The 27951-nt window shown below is 40.2% G+C and overlaps 1 protein-coding gene across 1 annotated transcript; it reads right to left on the bottom strand.

Moving 5' to 3' along the window:
- Positions 1–585: 585 nt before the first annotated feature.
- LOC143118641 (uncharacterized) lies at positions 586–24194 on the bottom strand. The gene is made up of 13 exons (XM_076279672.1): positions 24070–24194; positions 23782–23839; positions 17876–18235; positions 17331–17390; positions 17084–17206; positions 16496–16613; positions 16116–16294; positions 15916–15997; positions 9226–9350; positions 5863–6123; positions 5463–5567; positions 1377–1432; positions 586–1293 (listed from the first exon to the last, which is right to left on the bottom strand). The coding sequence occupies exons 2-13, from the start codon at positions 23822–23824 to the stop codon at positions 1276–1278; spliced, it is 1530 nt and encodes a 509-aa protein (XP_076135787.1). The 5' UTR covers positions 23825–23839; positions 24070–24194; the 3' UTR covers positions 586–1275.
- Positions 24195–27951: the final 3757 nt, after the last annotated feature.

Raw genomic sequence — 27951 nt, 5'->3', positions numbered from 1 at the left:
TTCTAGCAGCACCCCTGCACACCTACATACACGCAAACAAACAAACAAATAAACACACAACTCATTGGGGGATATTCCTCAATCAAGGAACTGAACTGAGGTGACATCACATGAAGTTGATGTACAGGACAGGAACTGAACTTAAGTGGCATTACATGAAATCGATGTACAGGAAAGGAAGAAGCCTACATCACAGAAAAGCCGTCCATGGCGTCAGTATTAAACGATCCATGGGGTGGGCTTTATTCATGACTCATGGCGTCAGTATTAAACAACACAGACTTGTATCTTCTTTTGAATTGAGTGAAAACAATTCAAGAAAGATGTGATTGCTGTACTCCCGAAAAGATCCAGTAGGCCTAAGAGTTGAATGTCCCTATTGGAAATCAGAAGTGAACAAAGTGTTCCCAGACCCCTTCTCTTTTGAGAGCCAACAAGATCCTCAACCGCTACCAGAAAAATAACCACAATAATTGCTGTCCATTTGGACAAAAAAAAATCCATATCCATAGATTCCATAGTTCCATTCCATATTCCTCCATAATCAGACCTGGTTCATGTGCCCAATATATTTACATACCTGACTTTCATAGATAGATACTTTATTGATCCCCAAGGGGAAATTCAAGATCTTTCATGATCTTAATACAGTGAAGTTTCACCTTTGAGCTCTGCCAATTTTATGTACATCCTTGTAAACACACAAACTCTCAAAGACCCCAAACTCCTCATTAAACACATAGCTGAACAAAATTACACACTTGAATACAGCTCAAAATATGATTGCAATGACGTCATCAGTGAGAAAATATAGAAAAACAACTTGCAACACCAAAATAGCTCCCATCAATAATTGAATGTGTGTAATGTTTTGAGCGTGTTGCAACACCAAAATAGCTCCCATTAATAATTGAATGTGTGTAATGTTTTGAGCGTATTGAATGTGTGTAATGTTTTGAGTGTGAATAGCTCCCATTAATAATTGAATGTGTGTAATGTTTTGAGCATGTTGAATGTGTGTAATGTTTTGAGCATGTTGGATGTGTGTAATGTTTTGAGCGTGTTGAATGTGTGTAATGTTTTGAGCGTGTTGAATGTGTGTAATGTTTTGAGCGTGTTGAATGTGTGTAATGTTTTGAGCGTGTTGAATGTGTGTGTGTTTTGAGTGTGTTGCTATTCTTCAGACTGCTCTTGACATCAGGCCATATCTTCAGTTCGGGGGCAAGTCTGGGTCACTTAGTTGTTTATCCTTCATCAGATGGCCGAATCCTGGACCTATGTATTCCCATAGGGCTGGGAGACAAATAACAGAAATAATGTTTTTTTCCTCAGTAGTCAGTAGCAGACATTACTTCCTGTAGGAGTCAGCTTCTCACCATGAAGTTTGGGTTTCTGATGTTGACACCATATGCTGTATGTACCTTTTGTTGTGCTGGAAAATTGGAAAATAAAGACCAGATAATATCAATAATATAATATAATATATATAAATATATATTGTATATATATATATTAGGGGTGTGAATCTCTCATGTAAAAGATGATACGATTCGCATCTAGATACATGGGAACGATTCGATACAAGAAAAGATACATGTTTATAAAAAACGATTCAGTACGATTCGATGCAATTCGATGCAGTTCAAGAATGGAAAGCATTCTGAAAGATTTTTTATAATTTGCTCAAGGTGCACATTCATTTTATATTATCAATTATCATGGTCATGGTTGTCAATTAGGCAACAAAATGTGTGAATATGATTATCTAAACTGAGGTTTGTTTCATATACTGTATTGAAATGAAAAAAGAATAGTCTACATTTCAGTCAAGCACAGCAGCCAAATACAACATAAAAATACATTTTAATAGACTTTACAGATTTTATAGTTATATCTGATTGTTTTCATGGAGCTGTAGCCTTGTTGAGGTAAGACAATACCGAAATAAAACTAGAAAAGCATTTCCTGAAGGAAATACAGTGCATGAAAATGCAAAAATATGATGAGTTCATATGGTTAAATTATTTGCTTGGTAGATAAGGTTTACTATAGTTGGAATGACTGAACAGTTAAATAGGTTGATAATTGAAATGGTTAAATTATTTAGGCAGATAGTTGACGATAACTAACAATTGGAATGGCTCCAATGTTTGCTAGTAGTTATGCTAACTATGTTAACAAAGATAATAATGTTAACCAAGTAACTATGCTAACTAGCATGTTAACAATATTAAAATGTTAACTATGCTAACCATATGACTTAGCTAACCTAGATAATAATTTGTATTAGTTATGATAACTATGCTAATTAGCATGTTAACATGCTAATTATGTTAACCATGTGACTTAGCTAACTTCGCTAATAATTTTTAACAGTAATGCTAACTAGCATGCTAACATGCTAGCATGCTAACTATGCTAACCATGTGACTTAGCTAACTTAGCTAATCATTTTTAGCAGTTTTGCTAAAAAATGCTAGCTAACATGCTAACTATGCTAACCATGTGACTTAGCTAACTTAGCTAATCATTCTTAGCAGTTTTGCAAAAAATGCTAATTAGCATGCTAACATGTTAGCATGCTAACTATGCTAACCATGTGACTTAGCTAATCATTTTTAGCAGTTTTACAAAAAATGCTAACTAGCATGCTAACATGTTAGCATGCTAACCATGTGACTTAGCTAACTTAGCTAATCATTTTTAGCAGTTTTACTAAAAATGCTAACTAGCATGTTAGCATGCTAACATGCTAACCATGCTAACTAGCTACAGTGGGTAGGAGTCATAGTTGATGACAAGTAACAGTTACAATGGCTGAACAGTTAAAAAGTTCAGTAGTTTAAAGGGTTAAATTGTTTAACAATGAAATATTGTAGTGAGGACTTTTATTTTGAAACAGTTTTTGGCAGAGGAAGCAGTTGGACAGGATGTGTAGTCTTAATAGGGCCAGTTTGTATGCTTAAAGCCTGAGACTGGCAGTTGATGCAGCTGGCCCGAACACCTGCCATAGGATTCTAATTGCTTAACGGCTCTATTGTGATGTCATCAGCCCATGTTAAGTCTATGGGGAAATTTTGATTCGTTTTTAATTAATAGTTTAAAAAGTATAAAAGTTACAAAGTTGAAAAATACATTGCCCGGGTGTCCTAAGTAAGACCTACTTAACATAGTTTGAATGAAGTTTCTACGTTAAACGGTTGAAGCTGCATTAAGTGCGTTAGAAGAAGAAGAAGAACTAGAAAAGCATTTCCTGAAGGAAATACAGTGCATGAAAATGCAAAAAATATGATGTAAAATATCATACAGAGTAAAAACAAACTATATTGGTTGCTAGGTAGATGAGGTTTAATATAGTTGGAGTGACTGAACAGTTAAATAGGTGGATAGTTTATATGGTTAAATGATTTGCTTGGTAGATAAGGTTTAATATAGTTGGAATGATTGAACGGTTAAATAGGTGGATAATACTTAACTTAGTTAACTTAGCTAATGTTTTCATTTTTAGTAGTTATGCTAACTAGCATGTTAGCAATGCTAACTATGTTAACCATGTGACTTAGCTAACCTAGCTAATTAATTTTATCAGTTTTGTTAACTATGCTAACTAATATGTTAACATGCTAGCATATTAACTATGCTAACCATTTAACTTAGCTAATCATTTTTAGAAGTTTTGCTAAAAATGCTAACTAGCATGCTAACATGCTAGCATGCTAATTATGCTAACCATGTGACTTAGCTAACTTAGGTAATCATTTTTAGTAGTTTTGTAAAAAATGCTAACTAACATGTTAGCATGCTAACTATGCTAACCATGTGACTTAGCTAACTTAGCTAATCATTTTTAGCAGTTTTGTTAAAAATGCTAACTAGCATGCTAACATGCTAGCATGCTAACTATGCTAACCATGTGACTTAGCTAACTTAGCTAATCATTTTTAGCAGTTTTGCCAAAAATGCTAACTAGCATGCTAACATGCTAGCATGCCAACTATGCTAACCATGTGACTTAGCTAACTTAGCTAATCATTTTTAGCAGTTTTGCCAAAAATGCTAACTAGCATGCTAACATGCTAGCATGCTAACTATGCTAACCATGTTACTTAGCTAACTTAGCTAATCAATTTTAGCAGTTTTGCTAAAAATGCTAACTAGCATGCTAACAAGCTAGCATGCTAACATGCTAACCATGCTAACTAGCTACAGTGGGTAAGAGTCATAGTTGATGACAAGTAACAGTTACAATGGCTGAACAGTTAAAAAGTTCAGTAGTTTAAAGGGTTAAATTGTTTAACAATGAAATATTGTAGTGAGGACTTTTATTTTGAAACAGTTTTTGGCAGAGGAAGCAGTTGGACAGGATGTGTAGTCTTAATAGGGCCAGTTTGTATGCTCAAAGCCTGAGACTGGCAGTTGATGCAGCTGGCCCGAACACCTGCCATAGGATTCTAATTGCTTAACGGCTCTATTGTGATGTCATCAGCCCATGTTAAGTCTATGGGGAAATTTTGAACAGTTTTTAATTAATAGTTTAAAAAGTATAAAAGTTACAAAGATGAAAAATACAAAGCCCACATGTCGTAAGTAAGACCTACGCAACGCAGTTTGAATGAAGTTTCTACGTTAAACGGTTGAAGCTGCATTAACTGCGTTAGAAGAAGAAGAAGAAGAAGCCTAGGAAGAACAGTACAGTGCATTTTCATGCACTGTAATAAAACAGTGCTTAAGACACTCTTGGCCTTTTCTCATATAGGCCTAGCCTACCCTACAAGAATAAAATAGGCCTACAAATCAATGAACTCTCTGGGCTTATTTTGTTCCAACAGTAGACCTAATGCAGAAACCTAAAATGCCACAAGTCTGAGTGAATATGAACAAAATCATTGGCTAATAATTTATGCATCGTTTTAGCAGCAAGGGCCAAATTATTATTTAACATTAAGGAAATCCCTTCATCAAAGGTAAGGCTACTCTACAGACTATCGTTGCTGTTTAGGAATGCTATAAGTGCTTAATTTCGCGCTGGATTTCGAAAAACAAAAGCCGACCGAGTGCAAGTTGTCACATGGTTAAGTTGCAATAGATGTATGGGTAATGAGGTCATTTGACAACTTTGGGCAATGAATGTAACCAAAAACGAACTGCATTACCCACAATTCCGTGCCACGTATAGTTTCAAAAACCGGAAGTGGGATGAACGTGCTCTGCTTGGAATGAGTTTGAGCGAGCAGAAAAGGTTGTGCACCGATTCAGAACAAGTAAATCGATATAACGACCGGTTCATTTCAGTTTTTTTCCAATACGGGGCTTCACGTATTGATGTAGCCGTATCTTACACGTTAAAAAAGGATACCGATACGTATCGGTTAATCTTTACACCCCTAATATATATATAAAGAAATACAAATAATACTGGTAATAATAAATATAATAAATAATAAATATATAAACAATAATACCTTTCCTCTGTTTAACGAGCAGCACAATGGCAATACAGAGAGCAGAAAGGACGATGAAACAGGCTATCACAATCCCTATCAAACCTCCCAGGGTGAGACATTTATCTGAGAGAGAGGAAGAGAACAGTGCGTGAGAGAGGAGACTGAGAAAGAAGAACAATGTATGCATGTCTTATGTGAAGATTAATTTTATTGACTCTATAGTGTTTTGTGCATCATGTCACTTATTGTGAATTGCCAAAAGTGCCTTTCTGAATCATGTAGCTCTTGTATTTTGACATGTAATCATGAGCTCTTGTACTTTGACATGTACCTTTCAGTATGTACTTTTCATGTCTGAAAAGACATTTACTAGATTGTAAATCTAGATTTATTTGTATTTGCAAGGTTCATGGCTTACAGTGGACAATGAGTGTGGCTCTGGTGGTCTCGGCGGTCTCGGCGGTGGACACAGTGCAGCTGTACTCCCCTGCGTCTTCTCTCTCCAGCGTGCTGATTCCCAGAATCCCCTCGGACATGGCGATGCGGGAGTCTGGCGTGAGTGTCACGCCGTTCCTCCTCCAGGTGACGTTCGTCTGGTTTCCTGCCCAAGTGCACTGCAGGATCACGCTCTCCCCCTCAATGGCTGTGGACTGGATGGTCAGCCTCACAGAGAGTGCATCTGAAGGGTTGATTTCAGAGCAGATCTTGACATAGATTGTACTTTCAAATGTGCTCAGTTTATCTATAGGTTTGGGATTTTCAAGACATAATTATTGTGATGTTTTGTTGTTTTTGACGTAAGTTTGTGACGTAAGTTTTTGTTTTTTTCGAAGTATCGTATTTTCCGGACTATAAGTCGCTCCTGAGTATAAGTCACATCAGTCAAAAAATGCGTCATGAGCAGGAAAAAAACATATATAAGTCGCACCGGACTATAAGTCGCATTTATTTAGAAATGTATTTCACAAAATCCAAAACCAAAAACAGAGACTACAGTATGTAACTGGATTATTGAGGCCAAAAAGATTCATGTTAATGAAGACGAAGGAGTGAAGGCAGCCAAGAGGAGGGCAGGAAGGTAATTGCAAAGCAAAAGATCCACTGAAAGAAAATGCCATGTGGTAGACCAAAATGTATCTAAAATGTGGAGAATACAATGCAATCAAGCATTTTGGGATGTGGAGTCACAAGCTGGCAGCAGATTAAATGCTCAGGAGAGAGAAAAAGATGCAGTTTTAAAAGGACGTGACCGAAGCAAGCAGGCATAGGCCCGACGGTAATTGTAAAGCTATTTACAAAAGATTCACTGAACAAAAATGCTGATGTGGTACATGAAAATTTAGCTAAAAATGTGGAGAATGCAATGCAATCAAGCATTTTGGACGATGTGGAGAGACAAGCCGGCAGCAGATTAAATGCTGGAGAGAGAAAAAGATGCGGTTTTAAAAGGAAATGCAGACCGAAGCTGCTGCAAGCAGGTGATATTTAGAAATATATTTCACAAAATCCAAGACCAAGAACAGACAGACTACTGTATGTAACTGGACACATTGAGGCCAAAAATATTGAGTATTCTACAGGGAATGTTACTGAAGACGAATGAATATGGCAAGAGGGAAGCTGAAGGCTGCTGACAAGGGCCCGACGCTAATTGTAAAGCAATTTACAAAAAAAATCACTGAACAAAAATGCTGATATGGTACATGAAAATTTAGCTAAAAATGTGGAGAATGCAATGCAATCAAGCATTTTGGACGTTATATTGGCACAGGCTGGCAGCAGAACAATTGCTCGGCTGGCCACCTCCGAGAGACCGAGAGAAAAAAAGATGCGCATTTAAAACCAGGGTCTAAATTCCAGCGCGGGATTGCGGGTATTGCAAATAAATTACTTAGTATTGAGCATAATAAAAAAAGTCCCGCAAATCTAGCCATCATAATGTGAGAAATTCCCACACATTTTACAGCGCTGTCTGACGTTAATATAATAATGGAGCGGCCTGAATGTGGGACTATTGACGGATCAACTCTGACTTCAATTGAACCCCATGCAGAGACACACACATGCGGGCGCAGGACCACTTTGGGGGTGCCTCTCTCTCGTTGCTCTCTCTCTCTCTCAGCAGGATTTATCACCGCTGAAGTCAAATTATAGCCTAGGTGCTTCAACATCAACCGCTATCGACAGGAAAGGAAAACAAACGTTTAGCGATCAGGAACCGTCAGGAATTTTGCAAACACAGAAGCATGACCGCCTATAACGCGAGAGAACATGGATGACTTCTCCATTTGACGTTAGAATCGATTGCGGACATGAACAGACAGCTACAGACACGGAGCGCACAGTAGGCCTACTTTCACTTTCTGTGTGTATTAATTATGTGAAAGATAATTAGTAGCAAAACAGCGATCAAATATTAGGCTACATGGCAGTGAGTTTTGTTTTCAAATGTTTTCATGCATGTCTAGATAACGGGTGAGGAATGTTTAGGAGACTCGTAAATCCTCAAATTTAGGCTGCGCAAAGCACAGCACCTTTATTTGGCCATGGCTTGTATTCAAGTCAGCTATATAGTCCTTTATTTCTTCCGTTTTATTGTGAGACATAGTCCATAGGAGCGGCATGGATAGGCTATCAAAAGCAGATGTTCAATTTGAGATTTAATTTACGTTTGGACTGTTTGATTATATTGCTAAATATCGGGACTGATGACCACTGAAATCTGTGGGGTATTTAATGGCTCACTATTAAGTTTCATATAGTGTCAGGATTTCGATTGCCATCCACTTATTGCGAGATAAGGTATCCGCGCTTTCATTCATTCATAGAACGTGTGCTGCATGTGCTGCAAGGGAAACCTTATTCCGTATAGCCAAATAGGTCTAAATGTAGTTATTTTTTAAATTATGCATGATTTACTTTTTTATAAAATTCATAGGATGATGCCTGGCAGCAACAATTGTGTTTAAATGTATGTTACTGCTTCAGCCTCTAGCTCAGAAGGGGGCGGCATGCAGCTTGAGAGCAATGAGAGCAACGTGTTGGAGACTCACGGTGTAGGACAATGACTTTTCATTGGCAACAATACCAACCAACAATATAAAATATTAAGAAGAGCTCTTTTATGAGTTAAATTGAAACAAAATTATACTAGCTTTTATTTGTCGAAATCTGAGGGCCGGCTATAAATAGAATCCCGGCCATAAATTGATTTAGGTATGCACGTGTGTTTCAGGCATAGCCCAGCACTAATCTCTGACTGAAAGTGCACAGGACTTGTGCATTTGAGAGCGCTCTCTCGCGGCTGTAGACGTAATGTTTCACGTAGGGTTCATGTCAGTTAATATAAATTAACATTTAAAAACATGTTCAATTATATATTTTTTTCATATATAAGTCGCACCTGACTATAAGTCGCAGGACCAGCCAAACTATGAAAAAAAGTGCGACTTATAGTCCGGAAAATACGGTAAGTTAGAGCTCCTTGCCAATCTGGGCTGGATTCTTAAACAAAGTTAAAGTTAAAAAGCCATACACTTTTTTCCAAATCGATGAGGACTCACAACGGTAGATTCAGGAATTGAACCCGGGCTGACCGATAGTGAGGTGGTGGCAATACCACTTATCCTACACACTCACCCATGTTCTGTTTGTCTAGAGTGCAGTCTTGTCTAGAGGGCAGTCTTGTCCACTTGTGTAATCTAATAGTGGTATAGTGGCTCTAACAGAAGGCAATACTGACGACTTGTCACTTCAGGGCGGTGACAGAAATAGAACTCACTGCACTCGTATAGCCTGTTGAGTCGGATGAAGTCATTGCGGCTCATGCTGAAAGCTATCCCAATATGAACGCTGGAATCAGGGATGGGCACCAGGGTGGCCTGGCCATTCTTGGAAAAAGCTGCTCTGAAACACAAGGAAGTCTTTTCAGTCCAATTTTGTTCTTGATGTAAATGTAAATCAGGTTTATAGGCCAAGTATACTTGTGTATGCAAGGAATTTGGTCTCTGCATTTATCCCATTCGTGAATTAGTGAACACACAGTAAGGTGAAGCACACACTAATCCGGAGCAGTGAGCTGCCTTACTACAGCAGTGCTTGAGGTTAGGTGCCTTGCTCAAGCACTTCAGCCGTGGATATGGGCATGGGAGAGCAGTGCTCAACCACTTCCCACGCCTATATTTTTCCTACTGGTCAGGAATCGATCTGGCAACCCTTCGGTTTCAAGTCCAAAGCCCTAAGCAGTAGGCCATGGCTGCCCCAGTGATGGCTAAGAAGACACAAGGGAGACCAATAGAAGAGAGCAAGAAGGACAAAAACTATCAAAGATGCGATCCGGGCCACTTCGGGAGATCATAGTTCAGTTGGGTTATGGAGGCAGAGTTCAGTTGGGTTATGGAGGCAGAGTTCAGTTGGGTTATGGAGGCAGGGCAGAGGGCCCACTTCCAAGGAGACTTTGTGCACATCCCGGGTGCTGAACAAAAAAAGGTCAAGTTTTTTAGGAAAAAAGTTCGCACACTCCTTGGTACTCTTTTGTTGAGTTTATTTTCTCATTATTTGGCACATGACGTTTCGACCTTGCGGTCTTCCTCAGATTCAGGGCAGCCCACTGTAAGGTGGTTGTTCCAAAACATATCCAGACATTTCGAAATGAAAACAGGAAAAGACTTAGAGTGGAGCGCTCCAGAATCGTTGCTCTATAATAAGTACCATGGTATAGAGTCTGAGGGCCAGATGTACTAACGCTTTTGCACCCACTTCAGGCGTATTTGTTTCGCAACGTGCGTGTAAAATCATTGCGAGGTATGTAGAAACAGGCCGCAATGATGTGAAAGCGCAAACTGCCTGTCGCGGGAGCTGAAAATGGCTGATTGCGTTATTTGTGTCATGCATATACATTCATGGGGGGATCCAGGGGAAAGTGGGAGTTTAGCGTAAAAAGATGGGAGGGGAAGCGTAAAGAGCGCCTAATTATGTATTCCGCGGTATGTACAAAGACTGCTCCTGAAAGCGCACGTCTATTCTGCGCCTAAATACTTCCACCTTGTTAAAGCAGGTGTTAATCCAAATTGCAGTTCAATGGCGTCAATAAGAGAACCTTTCAAAGACAACAGAATCGCTATTTAGAGCACAATGTAGTACAAGTATTTGTAGCCTACTATCAAAAGCAACCCTAACTTTCATTGGCCTTTCGAATGTCTGACTTTCACTTTCACGTCATTCACTTAAACTTTCCTACTTGCTAGATTTGACCAATTTTCCATAGCCTACCTGCACAAGTAGTTTGAGTAAAACTACTGATCTTCATTATCCAAGGATTAAAGTTCTCCGTCATAGGACGGATTTCCGTCAATTTGATTTTAGAAATGTCATATTTGAGATCGATGCAGATCCGATGAGAAAAAAAATGAGGGGGGGGGGGGGACTATCACCTTTGCTTTTCCAAAGAACACGTATGGAGGACTATAACGGTCTAAAAGTTGGATTATAGTGACACATTAGATACAGCTGATGAGGTTGGCCAATCCGTTTAACTTTTTTGGATATGATATTGTGAGCTCTATGTGCGAATTCGGAGAAGAAGCGTAGGCTGTGTTCTTTCCGTGCATCAATGTAGACAATTTCTTACTATTGCGAACTCTTGTCAGGGGAGGTCATTCATTTTGGGTGTCACCTATGACTTGAACAGATAGCCTTCTATGCCACCCGATGTAGGCTACTATTATTGTTACAGTTTTTAATCAATGCAACTAACATTATGTGTAAAGCGAAGCAATATAAACCGTAGCCTATGCAATTTATTATCCCGTCTGTTATGACATGTACAACAATGTTTTTCACAATTTGCGATGGAAGGTTTTGACTGAGCGTGTTAGCGTAAAAAAAATATATCACGGTCATCATCGCGAACTGTTAAAGGGGGTCAGTCTGTTTGTGAAGCACAGACAGCCTTGTAGCCTATTTTGCTTAGGCCTCACTTTTAACGACAGTAGGTTGTGAGTGTACGTTGACAAAAAATAACCATACAATTAAAATAGTCAACTTAAAACTTTGCTATAAAATATTATTAATTTATAGCACAAAACCATAACCAGTAGGCCTACCAGAACCTCGCATATTAGCGTCATGATTTGTGTGCGTCTATTTGGCAAGGCCACTAGCTGTCATGGATGCATTGTTGCTAAAGAGAGGCAGGTGTCAAAAGTTTAAAAATAAATGGAGATGGGCAGCTGTTGGAAACGGGGGAGAACTAACAAGCCATGGTGTAAAGAAATGAAAGTGCCAGGGGTTTGCTTTTGCGCGGTTCGCTGCAAGAAAATTGTTTATGGATGCAATAGGAAAACGTTTTAGCACGTCACCAATCAGAAGACCGCCATAAGGTTAACGTTCGTGCACTTCAGGACATCTTCCCTACCTGGTGCAACTAACCACCACGACAGAGGTAGGCTACGTTTATCTATGGCTGACCGTTTTTACGTTTAGAAAGTAGGCTACGCATGTTCTTTCATAGCGCAACACGACCTGTCCCTCACCATATCGCAACCTCTTGTCATCCTTATACAATCTGTTGCTGAAGACAAAAGCACCGTCTCCAGATTGTCGTTATCAAATGCGCAGACCTCCTGCATGAGCACACACAGTATTGCTGCTCATTGGAAAACTGAGTTGTCTGTAAAACTCAAAATTACCATGTTTTCATTAAATGCGGATGAGGCAACAAATGGAAATATGAAAAATATCTAGAATGTTCTGATTCGTTACTTTGATGAGGAAATGGGAAGTCTTGCAAACTTGATTTTATAGATTTTACTTGGTGTTGAATTGCATATTAACAAGAAAAAAATCTCCCCTTTAAACACTTTTGGCCTGAAGTAATTAAATAAGAGTGTGTTAAAGCCTTTCTACAATATTGCTGCAGTAGAAAAGAACAGCAATGGCTAATCAGCAATGGTCAGGGATGGTACTAAAATATATTTTTTTTCATCAGGAAAGCTCAATCTCAATCAAGAACACTCTCAATTCGCCTTATTCACATGGCGGCCATTGGCAGCTAAAACGAGGCTACAGGGTACACAACCCATAGGATTGTTATGTTCTATGCATTCACCTGTAGGTGGCATTAATTTTATAGTAAGTGTACCCTGTAGCCTCGTTTTGGTTTAAACAATGGCCGCCGTGTGAATAAGGCGAATACTCCCTTTACTTTGCTGTTTGCATCTTTTTGTACATTAAAAACCAATAGGTTTTCTCTATAGGTAGATAAGAACAACGTATGACTTATGGCCTGAAAAAAGTTCAGTCAAACGATTTTTTTTCACTTTAATCCCTGCATTATCTCCCTGCTTGTTGACATCTTATCATGTATGGTATTATTCATGGTCGCTAAACGTTTGATTCTTTTTAATGTTGTCATCAGTTAACTTCATTCAACTGCGCTTGTATGTACTGTAGGCTCTGCTGTTCAGTTGTGGATGTTCGTAAATTGCGTTTATGGGCAGAGAAAGGCGCAGTTTACACTAGTTTGATAAATACGATGGAAACTTGGGTCTGACAGCGTTCGCAATCTGCGTTTTGTCCATGACACTGATAACGCTACGTTCGCAAATGTACGTCTGGCCCTGAGTCTCATACCATGATAATCTATAGCAAAGATCTTACAGTGGAGCGCTCTAGAATCTTTGCCCTATAATAAGTACCATGGTATAGAGCAGTGGTCCCCAAACTACGGCCCGCGGGCCAGATACGGCCCGCCACCTCATTTTGGGTGGCCCCCCAAAACATGTCCTTGGTATATAGCATCCGGCCCGCACGGGAGTACGACATCGTCAAACTATAACCTCCGTAATTCCCCCCATTCATTCTCTATGGCGAGTCTTAACAGTACACATGTAACATTCTTTTTGTCCACTGGTGGTTGTTTTGGCGCTGTTTTGCGTTTGCCATCGAAAACAATGTTAAGCTTTGTAAGGCTAGATTTGAGCTGAATTACAGTTTGAACAATACTGACAAATCTGTCAGCGACTCAAATGACATCCTGTTGTAATGTCATGGTCACTGGAGGAAACAGAGACATACTCTCATCAGACACATTTTTATGAGTCATCATTCCTTGGCAGTTTCAGGGAAACACCCTGATCTCATCAGGTGATCACTGCTGGCACTGAAAAACCTTTGTCTCAATTACACACATTATTAAACTTGCTCCTAGTTTCTTCAGGTGCAATGTAAAAAATACAAAATAATCTATTGTTCTGCCCTTCACTTTATTCCGCGTGCAAATTTGGGGGGGGGGGGGGGGGGGATGGGCGGCATCTTTGTCTGTTTTGAGTCCGTACTTCCGGTTGAGGAGTACGTCCATTGCAATACATTGAGATGGCAGAGTTCTATGTTATGGTTTGTCCTGAAGTTTGGAACGTTTATTTAGGATTTGGTGACATTACTGTGATTACTACCTTCCCTATCTGAAGTCAGGAGAACACTGCCCTGCAGTAAGTGTTTTGGTTTTAGCATTTTAGACAATAAATAATCAGACAATGCATTGGGTTTAAATAAAGAAAGCACTTTATCATAAATAATCAGACAATGCATTGGGTTTAAATAAAGAAAGCATATGGCAGTTATGTATTGAGTTACTGTGCTGAGAATGGCCAGTCCGTCTCTAAAATATATATGATCCAGGAGGCCACCGCCGTGGTGTTGTCATCTACCCACTCCGTAGAGGCGCATATCATCTACCCACTCCGTAGAGGCGCATATCATCTACCCACTCCGTAGAGGCGCATATCATCTACCCACTCCGTAGAGGCGCATAGCCTTGGGTGGCGAGGTAGGCCTACAATCTTGCCATCTGACCTCCTGATTGTAATTTTTGTTTCCTCCCAAGTTAGTTTCTTCATCCCCTTCTGTCGTGTTATCCCAATGAAGCTAACTAGCCGGAACTAGCAGACCAGAGCCGTGAGCACCAGGCAGAAGTGGGAGCGGCGGAATAAGGTGAACATAAGGGGCTACCTGGCTGGGGTTCAGCATTCCCTCTTTCCTTCCCAGCATGCATCACTTCTATCTTTCTTTGGATGATCACAGATGATCTGATTTACACTCTTATTTCTTACCATCAAACTTATCCTGACAGCATTCATATAACTCTGATTTACACTACACTCTTATTTCTTACCATCACACTTTTATTTCTTACCATCACACTTATCCTGACAGCATTTCATGTTTTCAGTATACTTATTTACTTATAATACATTTATTTTTTTAACCTTTCTCCATGTGTGGTCTCCCTCATGTTATCTCACCAAAAACAAGCCTGGTGGTTTAAAGGGGTGGTTCAGGATTTTGGACATAAGACCTCATTTCCAAGTAAGCAAGTGTGATATTTATCAGTGGAGACCGTTTTCAACACGTTTCATCCAGTCCTTGTAATTGCAGAGTTCGCAGGTGCTAGGCTAGCGCAAGTCAACGGTATGTGCTAGCCTGCCACTAAAAACAGTCTTACCCACTCCACAGTACACCCGAGGCAAATAAATTATAACGCCAGACTATCGATGTAAATGTCTGTATTGATACTGTTATTTCTAACGTTATTCTATCCTTGCATTTCAACGATCGCATTACATTTTGAGGGACTAGTTTCTTACCACGACGGAATTATACTTGCTCCGGTTAGTAGTACTGCGCCGAAAAGTAAACAGTAAAGCGCACTCCAATGGGGATACTTAGTAGTAGCCTTGGTAATATCAGTCCGCTGCTGAGATGCAAAATGACTACTACCAACTTCAGGGACCAAAGTATAACTATTGCAACGCGATGCGAGGGTAGTTGTATTTCTTACACTATTCTATCAACACAGACATTTACATCGATTGTCTGGAATTTGCCTCGGGTGTACTTTGGAGTGGGTAAGACTGTCTTTAGTGGCAGGCTAGCACATACCGTTGACTTGCGCTAGCCTAGCACCTGCGAACTATGCAATTACAAGGACTGGATGAAACGTGTTGAAAACGGTCTCCACTGATAAATATCACACTTGCTTACTTGGAAATGAGGTCTTATGTCCAAAATCCTGAACCACCCCTTTAAGACTATGGTAAGCTATATCATCGTTAAGCATATGTCAGTCAGACAGGTGGACAGTTCTGAGCATTACTCACCTTTTGTCAGACAGGTGGACGGTTCTGAGCATTACTCACCTTTGGTCAGACAGGTGGACGGTACTCACCTGTGGTCAGACAGGTGGACGGTTCTGAGCATTAATCACCTTTGGTCAGACAGGTGGACGGGTCAGTCAGACAGGTGGATGGTACTCACCTGTGGTCAGACAGGTGGACGGTTCTGAGCATTACTCACCTTTGGTCAGACAGGTGGACGGGTCAGTCAGACAGGTGGATGGTACTCACCTGTGGTCAGACAGGTGGACGGTTCTGAGCATTACTCACCTGTGGTCAGACAGGTGGACGGTACTCACCTGTGGTAATGCATAACTGAGCTGTAGTCATATGGAGTGTTCTGGTTCAGAGTGTCCACTTGGTCAAAGTTTCTTTCTTTGCCTTAAAAAATCAAGACTGAATTTTTAAAAAACTGCGTGTGTGTGTGTGTGTGTGTGTGTGTTTTTCCATACATGAGACAGTTAAGAAACTGTACACTATTTAAACACTTCTTACTCACCTGACTGTACATTCTCCAGATGGATGCGAACATACTTGTCTCGATCACTCCTTTGATGTTCATGATTGAAGCCCAGGGCGTGTAGGAACTCATGCTGGATGGTACCCAGGAACATACACCCTGGACGCTGCAGAGAGACCTGCTGCACGCTGCCTTGCCGTCCAACGAACGAGCTACAACTGCAACACACAACAACTATCTTACAACTATCTAACAGCGACCTTCACAAATGTGCTAATGTGACATTTATTTATACATATATAAATAAAATAAGGAGACACAGGAGTGAAATATTCATTTGCATTCTAGTTGTGAATAGAGTATCTGTTTTCTATAAAGGTAAGTGCATTAGAGTTAAGGACTCATATTGATTTTCATACCCTCTCCCGGAATATATTTGCAGGTAGTCTCGTTCAGTTTGACGAGGTCTGAAGCGGATGCAACTGGAAGACTGGATCGAAGCCATGGCCCTCTGAATGAGATTCCTATCAATTGGTGCTACAGTTCAAATAGCAAACAGAAAGTGTGACTGGCACTATAAGTCATCAAAACATGTGCATGGAAGATATAGTATGTCTTATGGAACAATAGATAGAACAAAAGATATAAGTAAGTATAGTATATATACTCTTGATCCCATGAGGGAAATTTGGTCTCTGCATTTATCCCAATCCGTGAATTAGTGAAACACACTCAGCACACAGTGAACACACAGTGAGGTGAAGCACACACTAATCCCGGCGCAGTGAGCTGCCTGCAACAACAGCGGCGCTCGGGGAGCAGTGAGGGGTTAGGTGCCTTGCTCAAGGGCACTTCAGCCGTTCCTACTGGTCGGGGTTCGGACCGGCAACCCTCCGGTTACAAGTACGAAGCACTAACCAGTAGGCCAAGGAAGATATGAGCTATTAAAAATACAGATTTCAGGCTAGTAGATTTAGCAGATGCGGAGCATCGCAGCCATCACTCACAGTATTCATTGCCAAGGACGTACGGTACGTAGACGCTTCCATCTGTAGATTTCTCCCATGTACAGCCGCGTGCTGTGCAAGGATCAGCGTTTCTCTGATCCACTGGGGCCACAGAAATGTCGTCTAGCAAAACAAAACATCTTTCTTGTCATGTGACCATAAGAAAGTGAAGAGAAGGCATACAGTATAGAAAAGGCAATTCCTATTATACAATTTACAACAGATACTGTTAGAAAGGGTGACTCACCTAAGCCAGCATTAGCTGCCTCCAGTGTCTCTGATACTGTGTGCTTCATCAACGTGTCTTCTGTAATGTAATTAGATCGCTCAAAATGATGTTTTGAGACTCACAGAAACCTTTTTTAAAACAACCAGCATGCTTTCTTCTTCTTCCTTGTAAGAACATACTGCAACTTGCTGTAAAAATGACTACAGTACCCAGCATGCTTTCTTCTTCCTTGTAAGAACATACTGCAACTTGCTGTACCCTAGAGGCCCAACTCCCCTATATAGGCTGCTGCAGTTTTTGTCCATGGCCCCTGACATTCTGGCATTCTGACATTCTGCTTTTCCCCAGAATGTCTTCCCTCTTTCTCTCACTCTCTTTCTGTAGTAATGCTTGCTTACTGTAGCTGCGAAAGTTAATTCAATTTGACTGAAATTGATATAATATCCTTCCCTATACAGTAAATCTCCAATCTTTTGTAGTCTGTTACCGAAATATATATTGTATAGATCTAAGAAGATAAATCTTAACCTAATTATATCCCAACATACAAAACCATGACTCACCATACACTTGCACCCACACAGAACTGACGGTTATACCACTGGTACTATTGGTGACTACAGTGACAGTGTAGTTTCCAGCATCATCAATCTGAACTGTTGAGATCCAGAGTTGTGAATTTGTGATATTCACCCGACCGCTGTACTGAGGGACATGACTGTAGGCCACCCCTGATGGGCCGCCATCTGGACCTTGTGCCCATAGGCCCAGTATCACCCCACCGGGGGCATGCCATGTCACGGAGAGGATGCCCATCATCCCTGGCACCGACAGGGTGGCATCATCCCCAGAACGCACCACCACTGGGTCTACTTCAGGGATCTTACCCAGTAGAGGCTGGCAGTGAAGTGTACCCAAAATAGCTGTGGACAGGGGATATATAAAGTAGAAAAGAGTGAACTGTGATCTCAATTGGCATTATTGCATTGCATGTAAATGCAATGGACTATTATCGCTGTTCTTCTTAATATTCTTCTTCCGACCAACTTTGACGTTCAAAGGCTCTAAAACCACTGAACCGTTTGACGTCATTCAAACACTCTTCTTGGTCTTGTAACGGAGATTTGGCCAATGTATTTTTCACATTTGTAAACTTTATACTTTTTGAGATGTGTACGATAAAAGAGCAAGAAATTCTCATAGAGTTAACATTGACCGCTGCACATGGCGGCAACTTTTAGCATTATGACGTGACCTGCAGCTGAAAGCAATCAACTGCTGAACATAGTACCACTGGAGCTGTGGATTTTCTGTACGTCTTCGCCTGCTGTGCTGTGGTGACTTTATTTGCTCGTAAAACTCTCCTTCTGAGGCACATTTCACTAATTACAGACAAGGTAAGTGTTCCGGTTTTTGGTATTTGAGTCATTTATGTCGTCAAACATTATGTTATGTTACGTTAGCGTTAAATATGTAGTATGAAATGATGGGTCACAAATAGCTAAACTAATGTTAGGTAACGTTAACGTTAGTAAAATAGTTAACGTTAGCACCTTGCTACTTTGATATTTATTATGTAAGGAAACCCACTGTTGATCAACGTTAATGTCGTCAACTTTAGGGCTCAGTCAGTTAGCTGTAGGTTTGATAGCTAACGTTAATGACAATCAAACGTAACCTAACGTTGGCTCCCAGCTAAGCTAACGTTACATTTGCTCATTACTAACCAGCAGCGTTTTAACTAGAACGTTAACATAAACCAGAGAATTACAGACGGCTCTGGTTTGGCCTAGCCTACATGGTTTCTATTCAACATCAGCTAACTTTCCACAGGTGTATTATCAAGCACCTAGAATAGATAGGGAGGGAAAGTAATCTCATCGCCATCTAGTGGTTGCGTTCCTAGAGTTTAGCGGAGGGGATGGGATTTTTTTTTAGAAAAAATATATCTCGGTGCACATTGGGATCTTAATTGAATGCCTTCCATATGTTAGGCACTGGGGTCACCTCTATTGCTTCAAGTAGTCATACCTTATTTTTAGGGTCAGTTGAATTGTTTTGAGTTTTTGTCGTAACATGGTGATAACAAACTACAGTTGCATGTGACGTCACAGGTTTGGGCGCTTAATCTCTAACTGATCAATACGGCAATTTGCTTAACTGGCTTACATATTTTTGTAATAACGGTAGGTGATGTAAACCGCGTGGTGATAACCTTTATGTCTGGATAACTGGTGTTGTGCTTCTACTCACATGAAGAGCTGGCAGTAAGTGTTAAGTGGCAATGCTAACCAGGCTAATAAACAAACCATGCTACCGTGAGTAACGTCGAAGGGTAAAGTCATGTGGCTTTTTTGTATGAAACAAAAGGAGCAATTTAAATTTTTTAAAATAAGGCAAAATAGGGTCTGACATTTTCACAGTTAGAAGATTTTTACTGTATAGACACTGAAAAATAGTTTTGGTGGATAAGATCGCTGATTTGGCTTCACAGTATTTTTTTTAAAATAGGTCTATGGGACTTAACATTGGAGCTGCTCTTCGATAGGAACGCAACCACTTGGGGCGCTGGTTTTCACTTTCCCTCCCTATTATGAATGCAGACTGCATGGTGCTTGATTATACGGTGAAGGGTCCTCATGAAACCCATGATTCATGTTGGTAGTTGGTTATCAAGATACTTAGTATCAGAATGATCCGTCCTTAAGACTCATATGCTTATCAACAGCAACAACAAACCCTTTGCCTACAAAGTTTACGTTTTATATTTTAAAAAATATGATTAGCTATCAACCATCCTTAAAGGAAAATTCCGGTTTTTAGCACTTTAAGGCCCTTTTCTGGTTTGTTTTGGATGAACTAGAGTGGTGGACACCGACATTTTGATGATTGGTCCTGTCTTGACTTTTCTGACTCGTTTTGAATCGCCTTTGACTTCTCAGGGTGGCTGGCAATGGGCATACTGTAGTAGGCTACTCAAACATGTCCTAAAACAACCCTTAACGTTCGTTTTCAAAACTGTGCAACTCACCGAGTGGTTAGTGGTGTTCGTTGATGTTCCAAAACCAGTAGCGTAGCGAAATACAGTTTCTGTTGTGTTTTATTTGGCATTTTGTAAAATCCCATTGATTTCTGTTGGAAGACTCATTGCACGTTGATAGCTGCGCCACAGTCTATGCTTCAGGTTCAAATATTGAGCGGTTGTGAATAGTTCCACAATTACGGAGCCCGTGAGGTGACATGAAAAAAAAAAATACTGAGAAAAGGTATGTACTTGTGACAAACACTTTGCCTAGAAATCTAGACGCGCCCCTGCTGCCAGGGCTAGTCTAGCAACTCTCCGTTGGCTTGTGAGATCCAGAAATCGAAACTCAAAACAGGCCAATGAAATTGTGTATAGAGTCGTTAGGTGGGCTTAACTTAATGATTGATGGCAGAGTTGCAACGGTTTGGCTTGAATTCCCTGCTACTTGAAAACAAATAAGATGTATGTTGCTGTTGGCGAACAGTGTGACACGAGTTAAGCTTTTATTAAGTTGGCAAACGTTTGAACTAGCCAACTAGCTCTGCTGGTGGAAAACGCATGGGACTCATAGCGCTGCCGCTGTCCTATTGCGTGCAGAGGGAATTTGAAAGACAACTGGTTATCCCGCCCTTCGGACTGAGCACTGCGAACGGTGAGTGCCCATACCCTACATTTTAATGTGGGTCTGGCTCGTCAGGCTAACAAACACTGACCAGGTTCTTGAGTTTGTTTTTGCGAAATCTTGAGTTTGTTTTGAGTGATCTCGAGTTTCTTTTGCGAGATCTCGAGTTTCTTTTGAGAGATATTGACTTTCTTTTGCGAGATCTCGAGTTTGTTTTGCGAGATCTTGAGTTTGTTTGGCGTGATATTGAGTTTGTTTTGCGAGATCTCGCAAATCTATCAATGCAGAACCACAAACGTTCTGGAGAGCTTCAGTCACTGAAATTACGTTGCAGTGCCTTGTTTTGCCAGCATGCAGCGAACAAGAGCAAAACTAACGGGCTTCGCGCATAAATGCAGGCCAGGCTGCAGTGTCATTGTCGGCGAAATCACTGAAAGAGACGCAACAGGAAGCAACGGGAGCAACAGCACCGGGCCCAATCTAAATAATTAAATAAACGCTTTCTGTGGTGATTCTGCATTAAGTGTGCATTCATCGATGTGTCTCACTTACCAGCTTAAAGCGTTGTTGCTTGTTGTTTCTGGCAGTTTCCCTATTGGCTGATAACTATTTATTTTTAAAAAAATGTATCAAAAGTTACCCCTCCCCCGTGGGGAGTAGTAGGCTACGTTAGATGTGACCTGTCAAGACGTGAGGTTGAGAGATTCTGTTCTCTGTAGCGTAGCCAGAAATGTTCAAATGGGTGGCCATACAAACATTAATCATAGGCATGTTATATTTATGGCATAAAAATTTATTTTTTATTTTATTGAAGGCATTTGATCACAGCTGACAAATTACACAGAGACATTTTCAACTGGAGCAAAACAATGCATGAATGTAGCTTGGGTGCGTCTTGAATTTCCCCTAGGGATCATTAAAGTATCTATCTATCTATCTATCTACATGAAACACAATTGAGACAATAGATTGACCGTATTGGACAACTTCAAAGCCTTATCATAGGCATGTTACATTCATGACATGAAAAGTGGAACTTATGGTACAAAAATGACACATTATGCTGTCGGCTAAACATTTTAAACTTGCGCAAAACTGCATGAACTCAGCATCGGTGCGTCGCATAAATTAAAACACAAATTGAAGCAACAGCTTGACCATCGGACAATCCTACTGCAAATCCTTTTCATAGGCATGCAGCGTTTATGACATAAAAAGTGGAATATGAACGCATTTCATCACACCTGACAATTACGGAGCTGCCGGCTGTAGCCTACGCGATTTTACTGATTCTTGAACTATCAGCGCAGTGTTGACTTGCGCGTCTTTTTTAGATGGTGAACGTAAACGATGGAAAGCCCTCTAATTGGACGGGCAAGACTGACAAGTAGACAGGCCCGTATGGTTCATCTATATTATTTTAACTAATTGATCTGAATTGGTTGATGTTTCTCCTGGTAGCCTGTGCTCGCCTGTGCTGCGTGCGTATACCTAGGCCATAATGGCTGTTGCGGTCGTGGGCGTGTTGCTCCCCGGCACAGAATAACGTAGGACCGGCCCTGTCTAAAATCAAAAGACTATCACTGTGTGTGTGTGGTAACGTTAACTTCTGGTCTTGACTCATTGCAGAATGCAGCGGCTTGTTCACTGTACTGGAGAATACAGCTAAACGAGTTAAAGAAAGGGAAACGAAACTTGTGATGTGTAGGAGCCCCCCCCCCCCCTCGGCTTTTTTCACAAATCGCACCCTGACTAGGTTGGCTTGTCAGTGTGGAACGCAACCTCAGACCAACGCAGATGCCAAAATAAGGAACGGCAACGTAATTCCAGTGGCTAAAGCTCTCCGGAACATTTCTAGTGGTTCTCATATGCATTGATGGATTTGCGAGACTCGCAAAAGAAAGTCAAGATCTCGCAAAAGAAAGTCGAGATCTCGCAAAAGAAAGTCAAGATCTCGCAAAAGAAACTCGACAACCTAGTCAGTGTTTGTGCCAAGTACATAGCTTTTCTCAGTTTTTTTTTTTTTTTTTTTACCTTCGTTTTTTTTTTTTTTTCATGTCACCTCATGGGCTCCGTACACAATAGCAAATAAGACGGCTGGAAATCATACGTTGCGCCGATATATGTGCTTTTAATAATGAACGAACACCACTAACCACTCGGTGAGTTGCACAGTTTTGAAAACGAACGTTAAGGGTTGTTTTAGGACATGTTTGAGTAGCCTACTACAGTATGCCCATTGCCAGCCACCCTGAGAAGTCAAAGGCAATTCAATACGAGTCAGAAAAGTCGAGACAGGACCAATCGTCAAAATGTCGGTGTCCACCACTCTAGTTCATCCAAAACAAACCAGAAAAGGGCCTTAAAGTGCTAAAAACCTTTAAACTGAAAAAAATAAAACAGAATTCTGCTTTGTTTGCAATTTAATATTATAGGCTAGTATTTAACTACCAGCAGCTTGATGGTGCAACAATTGTATTGTACTCTACCTTTTTTTTTTAATTGTCCTAGAATTGTTGAGAGAATTGTTTAAAAAGCTTAAAATGTTTACCATGTTAGTCGTTAGGTTAAAAATGTGTCAGCCTAATGCTTCCCTTAAATACCTTAGTTGTATTGAATAATTGTACAATTGCAGACATTTCTTGTTTTGGTATAACTGTTAAACTTGTTTGCTTTTGCCTTTTAGGTTCCAGACCAGACCAAACCAGTGGTGATGACCGTGTATTACATTTATGATAGGAAAGTGAGGTTAGTGTCAATAAAAGACAACACTGAGACAAGATGAAGTTGAAAGATGGAAGAGGTAATATCCTTGGACTTACTGGACACATAAATAGCAAGAACACAAGTTTGTGACTGGGTCATGTCCAGCAAAGAAGGCTGTGAAGAAAAAGAGAGAGAATACTTAGGTTGTGTAGGTCTACTATGTTTAGCTATACACTCAGGGACTAACTTAAAAGATCTCATGAATATGTACATACTGTATGTACACACCTATGAAACAAGTATGTTTAAAATAATAATACAGAGACATTTCCCAAACATATATAACCATTGACAAGGAAGTAGACTGAAAGTAAGAATAGTCCTGAAAATACAAATCAACTTACCAAAGATTAATCGAAAATATGAAATTAGGGATCCCGCAAAGAGTCCCGTTAGTGGCAAATTAGCTTTCCTGATGAAAGATGATGAAAGTTTCGCTTCAAGGACAGGTGTAACGCAAACGATGGCAATGATCTCCATATGTGATAAGACTGCACTTATCTTCACTGCACTTGTTCAACAGGAAAGATGGCATTCCTGGAAGGCGTGGAAATGAAGACACTTCCAACGCTTGAGTCTGAGATTTTTTCTTGGTAATTATAGTTGTAAGTAGTATGTAACATAATAAAACACTTTGAATTCAATTAATTAGAATATAATTGTGTAATGCTTGTGACACCAATGCAACTGTATTGGATTCTTTTCAGTTTCCATACAAAGAAAGCTTCAGGAAAGAGTTATGAGTACATTCAGGGTGCGATTTGTAGGGGGGGATGGTGAGGATTTCCCCCTCTCTGGTTTTCCTATCCCTACCTCTGCTAAATTATTTTTATCGTCGGGGGGGACAACATTTATCCCCCCCTGCCCCTCATATTGATTAATGCTACTTCATATAAGTAAAGCGCTGCAACGTGAGAACAGTCTAGTAGGCTAGCCTACATAATAATCTGACATCAGAAACGCACCGTCACCGTCAGTACTGATGCTGCTGACACAGTGGCTGCGTGATAACTTAATTTGGCCTTGATCGTGCAGGACATTTCAGAATGTCGAGTGTGTATAATCCATCATAAATGGCTAGGTTCAATGGGAAAGTTAGCTGGACAAATGAAAGAAAACGAGAAGGATTCAGTGAAGCATAATAATGTTTTAGAACCTTCAAAATTAGAAAACTGATGCAACTGAGATGGAGGACAACTGCACGTAAAGTAGAACGTAGGCCTATTGTCCGAAGGAACTTACATTAAATGAGGAGATATTTGCTGAATGTCACAAAAAGTGTTACAGAAATTGCTTGGCATCGCTTACTCAATGGTTCTCTACCGAAACACCTGTAGTTTGCGGAGGACGAACGAGAAAGCACTCGTTTGATAAATCAGCCAGTAGTCTAATATTAAAATAACTTTTAGAAATAATCTGTACTGCAAAAACGAATGTTGGTGGGTATTTAAACTATCTAGCGGGTGTTTTAACAGCTGCAAGAAATAGAAGCTTCATGGTCTTTATGTTCTGGTTCGTAAATTATTTTCATAAAACTTCAAGTTGCCCTATAACTTTACTCTCCAAACTCTTCACTGCACTGTAGGCAATTAACTGACAGTATGATAGGCTATTTATTTTCTGTAGGCTACAATAAACACATTTATTTTTTCAACTTTTGCAATATTACGCACTTGGCTACTGAACGCAAATCAGCAAGAGAGAGAATGCACGTAGCCTACGCAGCGTGTAGCGCAATGTGTAGGCTATTTGGTTACCAACTAACACTGTTAGCCAATTCACTAACTTAAGACTTCAGTGCCATCATATACACCGTTTTTTTACACAACAAATACAGAAAGGATGGAGGCAGCAAAAGTAGAGAAGTCATTTCAGATGGGGCAAGAACAAGGTTAATTTGTATGCTTGTCAAAACGTAGTCCTACCCTGCATTAGAGGAGCTGATCATCATACCAAGCACACTCGCTGTTTAAAGTCATACACCACGGCAAACTAAAACTAAAATGTTACAAAGGTGGCAAAAATAATATAGGGTATTATTAGCCATGACATTACTAGGCTATGAATCGTTCGTTCATTTTTTTTTTTTTTGGGGGGGGGGGTTACAAACTTATTCAAAATCATCCCCCCCTCTGGTTTTTACACAAATCGCACCCTGAGTACATTCATACAGAGAGTACATTTATACAGAAACAGGAAAGAGTTATGAGAGTACATTCATACAGAGAGTACATTCATACAGAAACTGATAGCCAGATTATTCTCAAGGCACAGTTTGTGATTCTGACAAAAACTGTTGATACTTATTCAGCAAATCAAATCCTTCTGTGTTCCCGAAGCAACACTTTGATTAGAATAATGTGTATGGCTCGGTCAAAACCAAGATAGAGTAACCCTAGCCCGAAGTCCTGACCACTATTCAAAACAACCTATGTTGCTTTTTTAATTAGCAGAGTAACAAATGACAAGTTTATTGCAGATCCTCAATACTTGTTTCTGAGACTGTTATTGAGAAGGGTTAAATCCGTACAGTACAGAAATGTTTAATTTTGTCAAGTATGCACAAAAATATAAATTGATTTTGTGAGCCAGAGCGAAAACCTGATAATGAATGCATTATTACACTACATGTTGACAAAAGTAAGGGGAGAAAACACATCACATGTTTGTGAAGGCATACTTGACAACACAATAACACAACACAGGGCCAATGAAGTGGGAGTTGTGTCTCCTAACCAGTGTTGCCACAGTTACCTTGAAAAAGTAATCTGATTACTGATTACTGATTACTCCTTTAAAAAGTAACTTAGTTACTTTACTGATTACTTGATTTTAAAAGTAACTAAGTTAGATTACAAGTTACTTTATTAGTTACTTTCAGCAGCTGCCGACAACACCCCCACCGCCTCAACATAAAAATGATAACTGGTTTTGCCAATACTCACTATACTGGAAGTGCATTTTAACATCAATGTATAGCAGACATCCCAACCTAACCTACTTAGATACTGAAATTCAGCCCTGCTGAAAAAAACAGCTAGAAACCAGCTTATGCTGGTAGCTGGTTTTAGCTGGTCTTTGCTGGTTTTCTTCCAGCTCTTGCTGGTCTTTGCTGGTGTAGCTGGTTGGACCACCAGCTGGATATGCTGGCGTGACCATCTGAGGAAGCTGGTCATGCTGGTTTGACCAGCCTGTCGTGTGGGATACAGCTGGTGCAAGATGGTCATGCTGGTGACCAGCCTGCCAAGCTTGACATTGTTGGTGTAAGATGGTCATGCTGGTTTGACCAACATAAGCTGGCACGGCCAGTTAAACCAGCAGTGTAGACCAGCAACACCAGCTAAAATGACCAGCTTGAGGTGGTACGACAAGCAAAACCAGCTGAATTACCATCGTTAGGTGGGTAAACCAGCTGAAGGTATGTTTTCGCAAGAGATTTGCTGGTCTAGCTGGTCAACCATCATAGGGTGGTCAAACAAGCTGGTCAACAAGCTGGTCAACCAGCAAACCACCTTTAGCTGGTCAGGCTGGTTTTTTCAGTAGGGAGATGTTTGTTCAATAATGTCTAAGTACACCAAATAAGGAAGGCCTATTGATAGAAATTGTTATAGTAAAATATGTAGATTTTTTGTAGATTTGTTTTTCATGCCTTGGCAACTAGCCATCTTGTATAGGCCTGAGTAATATGCAAATTAAATTACACTTGTTAAACTCACCTCAACAAGTATTTTGCAATCATTTAACCCGCCGTGAGCAATGCTTAAGTCGCTGTTACAAACAGTGCATTGTGCAAGATTATCATTAGGCTATGTTTTAATCTTTTGAGACAATTGGGTACACTTTTGTGTAGTCTGATGTGAAATGGGTCTTAAATCTTCCTTTTTGAGGGGCACTGACGCTGCCATCACGCTACTGTTCCTAGATAGGCTACACTGACTGAACTGATTAATTAAGTTTGGGAGAAAAGAGATATAAGCACACTTACACGTTAAGCTCATATGCACACGCGATTTGAAGTCCGGTCTGGCTTGCGTGCTCTTTGTTCGCTCTAGGTTCCGGGAGATTTTATGTAATTTGCGGGCGTCAGGAAGCTGCAGTAATGTGGGAGACTCCCAAAACTTCGGGAGACTTGGGACGTCTAGCTGGACAGCACTTTGTCGCCAGCACAGAATGTACAATGTACCTTAATGTTGTCATGTTTAGCTGACACAAACTCAAAGTAATGA

This window comes from Alosa pseudoharengus, unplaced genomic scaffold, assembly GCF_046254945.1.
Source record: "Alosa pseudoharengus isolate Yale_2024_CS ecotype anadromous, Long Island Sound unplaced genomic scaffold, YU_APseudo_1.1 YU_APseudo_1.1_scf_12, whole genome shotgun sequence".
Taxonomy (NCBI): Eukaryota; Metazoa; Chordata; class Actinopteri; order Clupeiformes; family Clupeidae; genus Alosa; species Alosa pseudoharengus.
Note: the sequence above shows the minus strand (reverse complement) of the source record. Positions and strands in the feature narration are given on the sequence as shown.